Genomic DNA, 14,794 nt, shown 5'->3' on the forward strand with positions numbered 1-14,794 from the left:
TCTTTGTGTGTGTAGAGATGCACAAAAAACCTAAACCCGGAACCGGATTTTTTTATGTCCGGGATTTACTACCCGAACCTGTACCCAACCTATATGTAGGGTACGAATATGGTATGCATTTTGGTAACAAAACCCATACCCGAACCAGACCCGATTTGTACCCGGTAATACCCGAAAACCGTAACTTGTTTCATATCTGGAACCGGTTTTTCCAATACCCGAAGCCGGGTTTTTCAAATACCCGATCTATACCCGAAAAATACCTGAAAAATGCCCCTAAAAAGTGCAACCCCTTAAAAAATCTGATATATACCCGAAAAGTATCCAGAAAAAACCTGAAAACCCCGGAAATAGGGTATTCAAATACCCATTTTAAAATACCCGGTCTATACCCAACCTGAACCCGATATATAATGTATGGTTTTTAGAAGGAATACCCGGCCCCGAACATGACCCTTGTATTGCCAATACTTGATTATTTAATACCTGGTCATACCCGAACCTTGTTTCATAACCAAAACCTGGTATTTGAAAAACCCGATTTGTGCACCTGTGTACGTAGAGGTGCACAAATCGGGTTTTTTCTAATACTCGGGTTCGGGTATGGAACCGGTTTCGTTTATGATCGGGTATTGGAAAATCGGGTATAGAGAGAAATCGGGTAGGGTATTGAGGAAAAAAACTCAACCCTATGTACACGGGTAGGGTATGATCGGGTTCGGGTATTGGAACTGGGTACGACCGGGTATTAATACCCGGTTTTGAATTTGTAATTTTTTTATTCATTTTTAAATTTGTTAAAAATTTAAATTTGCTTTGTAATTTATAAAAATAATTAAACTATATTACAAAAATCATAAATCCACTTAAGTACAAATTATTTACTTAATAATATGCATTTTAAAAAAACTTAAACATAAAAGTTATGAAGTAAATATAAAAATATACTATAAAAACTCGTGTATTATTTCGGGTATTAGAAAATTGGTATCGGGTATTGGGTATAACCGGTATGAGTATAGGGTATGACCGGTTCCGGGTATTTACGAGTATAAATCGGGTACGGGTATTGAGCTCAAAAGGCATACCCTATCCATACCCTACGGGTAGGGTCGGTTCCGGTTTCGGGTATAGATAACCCGGGTATAAAAAAACCGGGTTCCGGGTACGGGTTTTTTGTGCACCTTTATGTGTATGTATGTTGTTAAGAGGAAAGTATGGGCCATAAACTTGGAATAGAATAAATACTATCATCTTTATTGGGCTCATTTGAGTTGGGCTTAATCCAAACATCAAATGCTTGGTGTCTTCTTCTTGTTCTAACTGACATACATACATACCTAATTCATAACCGTAGAATAGAAATGAACAGAAGATATATGATTATCATTCTTCAATGGCGGAAGAACCACACGGCATCCGTTGTCCACGTTCATTCCACGGAACCTTCAGGTTATATTATACGTAACTGCATCTATTACGTTAAGCTCGTATGTTTAATTGAAGCAACATTTAACTCGATTTACGTGTAACTGCATCTATGCTGAGCTGAATTGATGCGATTTCAGTAGAATTTACTCTCAAATGCTTTTGATCTGTAACTCAAACTATTTCTTTGGTGACTTGTGGCTCATACACGTTCACTGTATCTGCTTAATTGATTCATTGAAGCGAATTTTAACTCAAATTGCATCTCTTCTGTGGTGGATTACTTTTGATTTGTAACTCAAGTTTATTTCTGTGGTGATTTGTGTAGAATTATTAATATTTTAACACATAGCATTCAGTGTGTCTGCTTAATTGATTCATTTAAGCCAATTTAGCTAGATTTGTTTGCAATTGTGTCTATTCTGTGTTGGATTTCAAGCGCATACACTTTTGATTTTCTGTGGTGATTTCTCTAGGATTTACACTCGTACACATTATTTTAGGTAACACGCAGCTTTCAGTGCATCTTCTTAATCGATTCATTGAAACAAATTTTAACTAGCTTTAAAATGAAATTGCATCTGTTCTGTGCTGAAATGCAAGCACTTTCGTTATACTTTACTGTAAAAACACTTTTGATTTGTAACTCCGTCTATTTTGTTGTGATTTATCTACAATGTAACACATCCCATTCAGTGTGTCCGTTTGCTTGATTTGCAGCTCTGTCTATTATTGTGTTAATATGCAAGGAATGTAATTGAATTTTACTTCATACGCATCGTTCGCACACATGCAGTGCGTATGCCGATATGATCGACTTTGGTGTTAGATTTGAACACGATCTAGTTGAATTTGGATATTACTCCTGCAAAATGACCTAATGCTTAGTTGAAATGAAACATTTCTTTTTCAGTCAATGTTAATGGTTTAAATCAATCAATTGTTAGTTTAACTCGGTTCTCCTTTTATGGAGCAGCATTTTCAGATCACCGATTGCTGGTGCAATCTCTGGAAGAATGCAAATTATCAAGAAACTCAGCAGCTGTTATTGGAACACATGCAAGAATCATTAAACTCGGGTATGAAACATGCCCATCTCTTGCATCACTACTAGTCACAACATACCTTTCTTTCAATCATCTCAATTTTGCCCGTCAATTACTTAATGAAGTTCCTCACTGGAAGTTCATTTTGGTTTCTTCCAATTCAATCATTGCAAATCTTATGAAAGTAGGAGATGTTAATATTGCCAAAAATGTGTTTAGTAAAATGCCCAAACGAGATATAATAACCTGGAAATCAATGATAGGAGGTTTTGTTAGAAATGCACGTTTTGATGAGACGTTTAAGTTCTTCAAAAAGATGTTGGATTCAAATATGGAGCCCGATAAGTTCACATTTTCATCCATTATCACTTCATGCGGTCGTGTTGGAGCTCTAGATCGAGCTAAGTGGATACACAGTTTACTAACCGAAAAACGAATCGAACTCAATTTCATTTTGAGTTCTGCACTCATAGACTTGTATTCAAAATGTGGAGCAATCGAGGCCGCGAAATCAGTTTTTGAAAAAGTTAAACACGATCATGTGTCGGTTTGGAACGCGATGATTAATGGGCTAGCAATGCACGGTCTTGCTACCGATGCAATTGCAACTTTTTCAAAAATGGAAGATGAAAATATTTCACCAGATTCGATTACTTTTGTTGGAATGTTGGCTGCGTGTAGTCATTGTGGTTTGACTCAAAAGGGTCGTGAGTATTTTAACTTAATGAGAACAAAATACTCAATTGAGCCGAAGCTTGAGCATTACGGGTCAATGGTTGACCTTTTTGGTCGGGCTGGGCTTCTAGAAGAAGCCTATGAAGTAATTAAGGGTATGCCAATGGACCCTGATGTTGTTATATGGCGCGCATTTCTTAGTGCCTGCAGAACACATAAAAACCTTCAATTAGGAGAACTTGCAGTGTCTAAAATATCACATCTCGATAGTGGTGATTACGTTTTGTTATCGAATACTTATTGTTCTGTAAATAAATGGGATAATGCTGAAAATGTGAGGCATGCTATGAAACAAAAAGGGGTTAATAAAAGTAAAGGAAAAAGTTGGATTGAATTTGGTGGAGTGATTCATCAATTCAAATCAGGAGATAGATTACATTGTGAAACCGAATCAATTTACAAGATTCTTGAAGGATTAACGAGTCGTGTTAAAGATGAAGGATTTAAACATGTTCTTGAGTTGGTTTTAATGGATATATCTGAAGAGGAAAAAGAGGGAAATTTGAATTATCATAGTGAAAAGTTGGCAGTGGCGTATGGTGTTCTAAAATCAAGCCCCGGGTCTGAAATTAGGGTCTCAAAGAATTTGAGGACTTGTATTGACTGTCACTTGTGGATGAAGTTGGTTTCTAAAGTTTTGAAAAGAGTAATCGTTGTGAGGGATCGAGTTCGTTTTCATCGAATTGAAGATGGTTTTTGTAGCTGTGGAGATTATTGGTAGCTTTTCGATGAAGGTGACAATTTTGTACCAATTTTATATAATATATGTGATTACGTTTAGGCTTGTAAAGAACGGAACATTTAGTGAACCGTTCGTGAATCATGCGACGGAAAATTCTTTTTTATTTATTAAACGTATGAATATGAACAAAATTTTATGTTCATTTAGTTAAACAAACAAACATGAATACACTTCTCATTCGTTCTTTACATTTATTTATATGAATTTAAAAATTTCAGGCGCATTACAATTTAGTCTAGTAATTTGTTGACTTGATTTGTTGTTCACGTTTACTTGTAATTAGTTTGAGTTGAGTTATGTTCATTCATCTATATTCAGTTTTGTTTGTTCGTTTACGTACTGAATCGTTTGTTTATATTGATAACGAAAGAATATAAACAAACACCAACACAATCAATTTCTTAATGAACCGAACAAGAAAATATTTTTCGTTTAACTGAACGTGTTCGATCGTTTGTTCGGTTAAAGTTAAATAAGCGAACATGAACATGCTCAGTTCGTGTTTGTTTTTTTTTGTTTACAAGCCTAATCGGGTTATGCTTTATCTCATATGGGAAAATTCAAAATTAACATAAAAGTAACAGGTGAAATGGGTTGAACCAGCTAAACTTACGCTAAGCCTATTTTGATCCATACAACCTCCTGGATCTTTTATTCAAAGATTCAGAAGTATATTATTGTAACAACATTGTCTCTTTAATATTTATTAACACAGATTTTATTTATATAAATGGCCAAAAAAGGCTTTGCGATTCAAAAGGGGATAGCGGCGCAGCTTGTTGCTCGCTTACCCATTATCCAGATGTAGCTTGGTTTGTGTTTTATATAAAAGACATTTGCTATTCAACCCATTTCACATCGTTTCTTTGCGATTACTTTATTTAAAATATGTTGATGTTGCATCATAATTCGTTCATGCATCGGATATAACTTTTGTACTCATGTATGACATGCGCCAATTTAAGTTATGTTTTATCTCTAATAGGTCAAATAAAGAATATCATAATTAGAGACCAGTCAAATGGTCAAAGTGTAATATGAACACATAAAGCCTGCTAAAATGTTTGACTTGTAAAATCAGATTATTATTCAAACAATATAACTTTTGTACTCATGTTTGACATGCTAGTTTTTTATATAAATTGGATTTTTTGGCACGTCTTTCGGGTCAAACCGGACCAGAATAAACTGTTTTTGGTCTACTGTTAATATAAAAACCAACTGTTTTCATAATATTCCACATTACAGAAAGGCAATAGTTGCAACCATTTAAGGTGCATAAGGATATTAGCAGGACTTAATCAAATGGAAGAAAGAAAAAAAGTCAACTGTTGACTAAACTAGCTATCTTGGATGGGAACCAGTTTCAATTTGCCTCCATAAATATCTGGAAGTTGACTCTCATCAATGTCTTTCAGAAGTGTAGATGTCAACTGCTTATTTTCAACAAATACAATCTGCAAGGTAAACAAACCAAAACTCAACCTTACTTTATAATTTTATATGAAGACAAATAGAGGTAGGTTTGTAAACGAACCGCACGAACACGAATGGAGAATGTCTGTGTTTGTTCTTAAACTTTAACCCAACAAATGATCGAACACGAACAAAATGAACGATGTTTTCTTGTTTGTGAACGTTTGTTAAGAAAATTAAATTGTACATCTTTGTTCGTTAACAGCATAAACGAACGGCCCACAAACGTAAATGGGCGGACATAACTAAAAACAGGTAAAACCAATAAAAATTAAACCCGAACAACAATGAGGGGGTCTAAAAAAATCAAATGAATATATTGAACAAAAGTAAACGAATGAACTTAAACAAAGGTAAACTAACGAATGTAAACGAATGAACATAAACGAATTTAAATGAACGAACGTTCAGAAACGTAAAAGAACGAATGAGACACGTGTTCATGTATGTTCATTTAACTAAATGAACAAAAATGTTTCTTCATGTTTGTTCGGTTATTAAATAAATAAACACGACCTACGCTTTGAACGGTTCACTGAATTTCGGTTCGCTTACAAGCGTAAATAAAGTAAACTTTTGGGTTACTTTTACCCGTTTGGCCTGTCTCCTTTGAAGCTATATTTTTACCCATTGACCCAAGAGGAATAAAACATGAGCCGTTATGAAAAGTTACCCTTTTCTTTGTTTTTTCATCAATAAAAGGATAGATCATCTTCCATGCTGCCATAAATACATATGGAACATGCACCACAAACTTTTTTCCAAGTCTCTCTGGATAATAATCCTGCCATAAACATTAATTTTTAAAGGATATTCTGTTCACACACGCACACACGCACACACTCAGTGAAATGATTATAAACCTGCAAAATAGAGAGCGCTGCAAGATATCCACGGATATCACTGTTTGTATATCCCCATCCTTGAATATCTGCAATAGACACAAACTTTTCCTGCCCTTGAGGCATCCTGATATTCAAATATGAACAGGTCAATTCAGGTCAACTTAAAATCAGCCCTAAAAATTTGAGATAGATTTCAGCCCATTTACTTATGATTGCTTTGATTCGCATATAATCAACAATGATAACCTAAAAGAAACTTGATCAAAAGTTGCTAGATTCTCCTAGTAAGTTAGTTCTATTCACATTAATATTAAAATATTATAGTTTGTGTAATCATATAAAATACATTAATTATCTATACAAAACTTAAACAAACAGAAGGTTCAGGCCAACTTGGCCCGTTTTGACCCGAGCCCATTTTGCCACAATTAGGGGAGTAAACGACCCGAGTTTGAGCTCGATTAGGCTTGAGCTTGGCTCGTTTCGAGCTTTATTTCTAAATCTTGAACTCGGCTTGTGAGTAGTTTTTCAAGCTCGTTTATTATTCATTAATTAACTTATGTTCATTTATAATTATTTATATATATATATTTTAGTTATATTTTTTTATAACATAATATATATTAGTTATTTATTTTTATTGTAAGTTTTTGTATAATGATAACTATTACATTTACATAAACGCGTTATATATATCTAATATATATTAAATAATATAAAATAGCCACACGAGCCAGCTCGAGCTTGATAAGTGAAGCTCAGGCCCGGGCTTGTTTATTATACAAGCTTATTTTAAGGCTCGAGCTTGTTTAAGTTGGTTCAATTTGAGATTTTAGCGAGCCAATCTTGAGTGGCTCACAAATGACTTGGGTCATTTTCACCCTGGCCGCAATACTATGAAAGCGAACTAGTGAATCAAAATAGTCTTACCTTGAAATTATTCTTTCAAGTGTGAAGACCACATAACCTGTGATGCATTCAAAATCATAATAAGAATACAATTAAAATATTAAACTAAAAAGGATTTGGATTGATGAACATATAGTTTAAAAACATACGCTTAAACTCTTCTAGACCTCCTCCTTTGTTGGGATAGTGTCTGCCACCAAACACGACGGTTATTAAGCGACCAGTTTTATCTGTTCCTTGCATAAATAGTTTGTTTTGAGCTATATGATTAGGGATTTCTGATACAGATATAGAACCATTTGGAACAAATGTTTTTCTCCATTTAAGGTACTTCAGAAACATAGCACATGCTTTGTCTATGTCCAGGTCACGGGCACGAAGAAACCTTCTGAATGTCAAATCATCGTACTCCTATAATAAATAATATTCATTAGACGATTACCTAACTTTAAGTTATATATCATTTTCTTTTAATGCAGTGTCACATTTTTCTATTATAATATGTAATTCTTTTTTGTCATTTACAAAGAAAGCAACCCCATTATATAGGGTAGAAATCATAAACCTATACAAACTATAATAGCTAACTAGATAAACTTAAATCAAATACATATTCATCATATCAAATAATATCTCATCTAATACTCCCCCGTAGTTTGAGCGTTTAAGGAATGAACGTTCAAACTATCCCGGAACTCTTGAAACATCTGACGTGGTAACCCTTTCGTAAAGATATCGGCATATTGGGAAGAAGACGGAACATGCAAGACCCGAACGAGACCAAGTTGTACCTTTTCCCGAACAAAGTGGATATCAATCTCCACATGCTTGGTTCGTTGATGTTGAACTGGATTATGAGCCAAGTAGACCGCGGAAACATTGTCACAGTACACGATTGTGGCTCGAGCAAGAGGCACGTGAAGCTCAAGAAGAAGATTCCGAATCCAGGTTGTCTCGGCCACCGCGTTGGCGACACCGCGATACTCTGCTTCCGCGCTAGAACGAGAAATGGTAGCCTGACGCTTAGAAGACCACGAAATTAAATTATCGCCCAAAAAGACACAGTAACCCGAGGTGGATCGTCGTGAATCGGGACATCCAGCCCAATCTGCGTCAGAGTAGGCGGTTAAAGTGGTGACCGGCGACCTGACGATACGTAAACCGTGATCAACGGTGCTGCATAGATACCGTATAATTCGTTTCATAAACCCAAGGTGAGAGTCACGAGGAGCGTGCATAAACAAGCAAACCTGTTGTACAACATAAGTAATGCCTGGCCTAGTAAATGTGAGATACTGTAAAGCCTTGGCTAAGGCACGATAAAGTGTGCCATCAGGAAGAAGGGTTCCTTCGGTTGCGCTAGGTTTGGACGTGGTGTCAACGGGTGTCGCACATGGTTTACAATTAGTCATACCAGCGCGTTCAATAATCTCCCGCGTGTATGTGGCCTGAGAGAGAAACAACCTGTTGTCATCCCGTGTAACGGTAACCCCAAGAAAGTGAAGTAAATTACCGAGATCGGTCATAGCAAATTCTCGTGATAGAGTGGCAATAATTGTGTCAAGTAGACCTGTATGAGAAGCTGTTAACATGATGTCATCGACATAAAGGAGAAGGTATGCCTGGTGCACCCCGTGGTTGTAGATAAATAGCGATTGGTCACAAGTACTACAACGAAACCCATGAGTAGTAATAAATGTAGAGAAGCGAGTATACCATGCTCGAGGTGCCTGTTTCAATCCATTTAAGGACCTCTTTAATCGACATACATGAGTCGGGGCATTCCGATCAACGAACCCCGGGGGTTGGTGCATGAACACCGTTTCTTGTAAATCCCCGTGTAAGAAAGCATTTTAACATCCAACTGGTGTATCGGCCATGACCGAGAAATAGCCAAACTTAAAACTGTACAACTGGACTAAATGTTTCATCACAGTCAACGCCAATAGTTTGGTATTTGCCATTAACTACCAATCGTGCTTTGTATCTTTCTAATGTTCCATCGGATTTAAACTTATGTCGAAATAGCCACATACATCTGATAACCGGGTGATCGGCCGGAGGTGGGACTAACTCCCATGTGTCGTTTTCCTGTAAAGCCCGAAATTCGTTGTTCATGGCTTCACGCCAATTCGGATCTGAACGGGCAATTTGGTAGCTTTTGGGAATGGGAGAGATAGGCAGGGTGGTGGTGTGGAGGTTTAATCTAGTGATCGGTTTTGTTATCCCGGCACGAGCGCGGGTTGTCATTGGATGGGTGGTGTGTGGGGGGAGGGTTGTATTGGTGTGAGTGGTGGCTTGGGGTGAAGGGATTGGCATGTGGACAGATGGGCTAGAAGGATCGGTGCAAGGAATGGAAACAGAAGGTGTAGGTAAGGGTGTATGGGATGGAAAAACCATAGGCGGAATGTGTTGAGAGGGTAGTGGTTCTTCGAGAAATTCATAAGTGTCAGGACTGAGCGGTTCGGAGAACGGGAAAGAGTTTTCGTCGAAGACGACATGTCTAGAGATAATAATTTTGCCCGTCGCGGGATCATAGCAGCGATAGCCGCGGTGGTCCGGTGGGTATCCAAGGAAAACACACTTAACAGAGCGTGGTTGGAATTTATGGGAGTTGGTGGCAGATGTATTCGGGTAGCACGTTCAACCAAAAACACGAAGGTGGTCATAGGTTGGGTGGCGAAGGTATAAAGCAAAGTGAGGGGTGGAAAGGTTAAGATGTGTAGTGGGTAGGATGTTATGGAGGTAGACAGCCGTGTGAAGAGCTTCAACCCAAAAACGTGGAGGTAAGTAAGCATGGTTAAGCAAGGTACGAACAATATCATTTAGGCGGCGTATCATTCGTTCGGCACGACCATTTTGTTGGGAGGTTTGAGGGCAAGAAAAACGGAGGGCTAATCCGTGTGTTTGAGCAAAGTTTTTGAATTCGTTATTGTCAAATTCACTGCCAAGGTCACACTGAAAGGATTTGATTTTGATATTGAATTGGGTTAAGATAAACTGGTGGAATTTGGTGAAGTTGGTAAAAGTTTCAGATTTAAATTTTAAGGGGTAGACCCATACAAAGTGTGAAAAATTATCAATTAGAACCATATAATATTTATAACCCATTTTACTTGTGATTGGTGAGGTCCATAAATCGCAATGAATAATGTCAAACGGGGCAAAGGTAATCGAAGTTGAATCATAAAATGGTAATCGTTTATGTTTAGATATTTGACATGAATGACATATATGTAAATTGGATTGTTTATGACAAGAAATAAAACAACGAGAACGTAATAAAGACATGATATGATCGCCCGGGTGACCGAGTCGATTGTGCCATTGATCGGTGTTGGTGTTGACGAAGGCTGACGGAAAAACTGGTGCGGTGAATGGATAGAGCTCCCCCGTACTATCGTGGCTGGAAAGCGTTGCTCCAGTCTTGAAATCCTTCACAGTAAAACCGAAAGGGTCAAATTTCGTAGAAGTCCAATTATCAATATTAAATTTTCGGACAGAAAGTAAATTTTTAATAATGGATGGTGCGTAAAGGATATTATTTAACTTATAGGTTCGGTTTTGGGTTGGGTAAGTGGTGTTGCCAGTTCCTCGAATAGGGACGTGATTGCCATTACCAACAAAAATCGAGTTTAAATGAGAATTCGACAAATAGGAAGAAAGTTTACCTGGGTCCGGAGTGAGATGTGATGATGCCCCGGAGTCCATATACCAAGCCGGGTCAACCATATTTGAGGTGGACTGTTTCATACGGTTAAGGCTTACTTGACCCAAAGCATAAGTGAGAGCATTTGCATCAGTGTTTGAGAAACCAGCAAACTCAAAATTAGAATCTGTGTTGTGGTCCGTTTGATGGTGGTGCAGTGGGATGCCAAGGCTGTTGCTGTTGTGGGCTATGAGTTGGGCTTGCAAAATTTGTTGCCCCATTAGTCATTTGTTGAGGTTGAGAGTTGGGCCCAACCTGCCCAGACCATGGATGGGAATTGGGTTGTCCCCACTGTTGGGTCTTGGAATGTTGTTGAGTTGGATATGGGCTGGGTGGTGGGAACCAATTGCTATTGGGCCATTGATTATTGTTGTTGGGTCCTGATTGAGTATTAGACCAATTTGTAGAATTGAAATTGTTAGGGTACGAATTTTGATGTCCTTGGAATGAGCCGCGTCCTCGGCCGCGTTGATTCCTACCTCGTCCACGGTAACCATAGCCATGACCTCCACCTCGATAGCTTGTTGAGTTACTTAACTGGCGTTGATTAAAATTACCATTATTATTACCTTGGTAGCGATCACCTCAGGAAGCCATCAAAGCCGATTGGTGTAGTCTAGCGGCTTGTCTCTTTTGTTCAAGATCAATTTGGGTGAGGGCTTCGTCCCACGTGGGTGTTGACTGATTAATAATGGCTGCGACTACATCGTATTCACGTGGTAAGCCATTAACCAGTTGTAGAACCAGTTGTGATTCACTAACTGGTTGATCAACATCGCCTAATTGTTCGGCTATGTCTTTCAATTTTTGACAATAATCCTCCATGGATGTGCATGCCGTCAACAACAGATTCGAAAATTGTTGTTCTAACGCAGCAGCCCGGGCACGTTTGTTATTTAAGTAAATACCTTCGAGGCGAAGCCAAGCCGCGCGAGCGGTGGTGTTGGTTTAAAGGATCCGGACCAAAATCTTTTCAGATATTGTATTGTAGATCCACTGTAGGACGAGTGAATCAAATTCGGACCATTCTGCATAGTCGTCGGAGTCCGCGGTAGGAGATTCGACATCGTCGATGTGCTCCAAAACTTTGTAAGCTTTGGCGTGTAACCGGAATAACTTCGTCCAAGATGAGTACGTGATGTTGGCTCCGTCTAAGGTTTTAATCTTTGTTTGGATGTTGGTTACGGATACGCGGGGTGTAGAGGCTTGTGTTTGGATGAATCAGATGATTCTCCATCGGTTGGTTTGGATTTGTCTCCCATGGTCGATCGAAACCGAGAAGGAAAGAAGAAAGAAAAAAAACGACCTTGTTTTAGGATCTAGAGTTAAGCTTTGATACCATATTATAATATGTAATTCTGTTATGTCATTACAAAGAAAGCAAACCCATTATATAGGGTAGAAATCATAAACCTATACAAACTATAATAGCTAACTAGATAAACTTAAATCAAATACATATTCATCATATCAAATAATATCTCATCTAATATTTTCTTATTATCTTAATAGTTAGATGCCAGTTTTCCTTTAATATTTCATTTTCTTTCCATGCAGTGTCACATTTTCCCATTAGTTAATTAGTTAAGAACGGACCCGTTTCAGGTTGAAACAAACAAAATCAACTAAAGATGAAACACGGGTGACGAGTCTAAATTTTGATGCATAAAACCTTTTAAATAGTTTTTTTTACCATCGTTAGAGAAAACTCACAGGCCCGTTAGTAAAAGGATGAAACACGTGCCAAATTTTCTTTCATTCATTATATGATCGATCTCACTACTTTTGACTAGCATTAGCAGTTTCGACTTGTTTAGTTATGAACGGGCTGTTTCATGTTAAAACAAACAAAATTAGCCAAAGATGAAATGCGGGTCTAAAGTGTATTTTTTATGTTTTAAACCTAGTAAGTAGTTTTTTTACCATCGTTCGGGAAAACTCACGGGCCCACCAGTAAGAAATGAAGCACAGTCTAAAGTTTATTTTTGAACCCCCTTAAATAGTTCGCTTAAAGAAAATTGATATTATTTGAACAATATAAATTCGTTATCATGTTTGGCATTATTTATATATAAAATATACACCAAAATTGTTTCTAACTTCCAAGTCAACTTTTGCCCTCGGGTGGGTAAAAGTAAAATTGCACTAATTTTGACGTTATTTTACTAATCTAGTGAAAATAACGTTAAAAGTGATGGAAGGTTAATCAGGCATTATGTGGTGGCGTTCCGAAAGACAAGGGTACATGCACCAATCAGCCGGCGTCCTGATGATTGAGTGCTATGTGCCTTATGTCCAAGGCTTGATGCAAAACTACTATCGAGCCGGGGGTCTCACCGGAAGCGGCCTCTCTATTCCCATGGGGTAGAGGTAAGGTTGTCTACATCTTACCCTCCTCAGACCCTACCATAGCTTTGCTATTGTTGGGATATACTGAGTACGATGATGATAATGTTGTTGCTTCCTCAAAATCAGAGTCTCCTTGAAATTTTCACAAAATCTATAGATCCTTAATAAGAAAAACACAACTTTAAGAATTTAAGATGACTAGATCCAGGCTAGATTGACTTGTACGTTATGCATAAATTCATGTACCTTAGATGTAGCATCTTGTTTCTCAACCAATTCCCTCATTTGCAAAATCTTGTTATGTTCCACCTCACTGCTTGCATCCTCATTCTGCACATTGTTGATATCCATCTGTTATTTCTGCAAACTGAAACTGGCACACAATATATATTACTGTTATTGGATGTGTGAAATTACAGAAAAGGGCTTTGTATGCTGTTGCTTGTGCTTGCTACCATTCAAATATATGGTTACTGCCGGTTGTGAAACGGAACATAAAAGAAATGGGCTGTCAAGAATTAAATAGTTAGGTAAGTATTTACTTAGACCCTTCTATTATTGCTTAATTTACATCTATTGTCCCCATAATTAATCAAAACATCACTTGGGTCCCTACACACATGTTAATATTTAAAAAAAGAAATTTGAAATCTGTGTTTGGTTGGCTGCAGCAGGAAATGAATGAGTTATTAGATAATTTCATGTTTGGTTTTTAGTTTGTTAAACTGATGGTAATGTAAATAGTGGCAAGTGACGTCGTTCGGTAGTTACTAGTTACCCATTTTTCAATTTTATCTTGATTTTTAAACTGCTTATAAATCTTTCTGTTTAGATAAAAAACATATCTTTCAATCTTTATAGTCGTTTATACATATTTATATTTTAATTTCTTAATCTTCTAATAAACATATATAACTTGAACATGCTAATAATACACAGCCCAAGTGGTTAAGGTGTGTACTTAATTTAATAGGGGAAATCTTGTGTTCAAGTTCCACATGTGACAAAAATATGGGTTCTTAGTTATGCATCGGGTATTCTCACTTACCAGCAGTGATTTAAATTGTCGTTCAACAAAATATATAAAATTTTAAAAATAATGTTCAAGAGGCATTTTGGTAAGTGTTAGGGGAGGCTCTGAGGGCATCCTGCGGGTGCACATGTTTTTTGGGGGCACGGAAATTTTAAAAATTTCCGATATTATGTATATATTTAGAATACCCGAAATTTTATAATCCCACTATTTTATAATACCCACACTTTATAGTTTATTTGGTATGTCATAAAGTCATTTTAATATCATGATTTTGTTAATTGTTATATATAGGTATCACTAACTTTAATCGTCGTTTAAAGAAAATAGTTTACATTATTAAGTTTGTTAAGGCTTAAAAAACATATTTTTCCGGCCCGACCGGTGTACGTGAATTCTCAGGGGCCGGCCCTGGTAAGTGTACACAATCCACTGGAATGTTTTTGACTTCCTCTGGCATACGGAGTGGGAGCTCGTGGTGAGATGGGGGGAAACGGGGCCATGTTGAAAATGGTATCGGAA

The 14,794-nt window shown here is 37.3% G+C and overlaps 1 protein-coding gene and 1 pseudogene across 1 annotated transcript; one reads left to right on the forward strand and one right to left on the reverse strand.

Moving 5' to 3' along the window:
- The first annotated feature begins 2,328 nt into the window (after nt 1-2,328).
- LOC143584407 (pentatricopeptide repeat-containing protein At5g50990 pseudogene) lies at nt 2,329-4,240 on the forward strand (annotated as a pseudogene).
- A 909-nt stretch (nt 4,241-5,149) lies between these two features.
- LOC143584405 (uncharacterized) lies at nt 5,150-13,716 on the reverse strand. The gene is made up of 6 exons (XM_077066475.1): nt 13,486-13,716; nt 7,331-7,592; nt 7,203-7,239; nt 6,291-6,396; nt 6,101-6,211; nt 5,150-5,408 (listed from the first exon to the last, which is right to left on the reverse strand). The coding sequence occupies exons 1-6, from the start codon at nt 13,588-13,590 to the stop codon at nt 5,292-5,294; spliced, it is 738 nt and encodes a 245-aa protein (XP_076922590.1). The 5' UTR covers nt 13,591-13,716; the 3' UTR covers nt 5,150-5,291.
- Nucleotides 13,717-14,794: the final 1,078 nt, after the last annotated feature.

Source organism: Bidens hawaiensis, unplaced genomic scaffold (assembly GCF_021521415.1).
Source record: "Bidens hawaiensis isolate Kalapana, Puna unplaced genomic scaffold, B.hawaiensis_p1.1 tig00033114_1, whole genome shotgun sequence".
In the NCBI taxonomy this organism is placed as follows: domain Eukaryota; kingdom Viridiplantae; phylum Streptophyta; class Magnoliopsida; order Asterales; family Asteraceae; genus Bidens; species Bidens hawaiensis.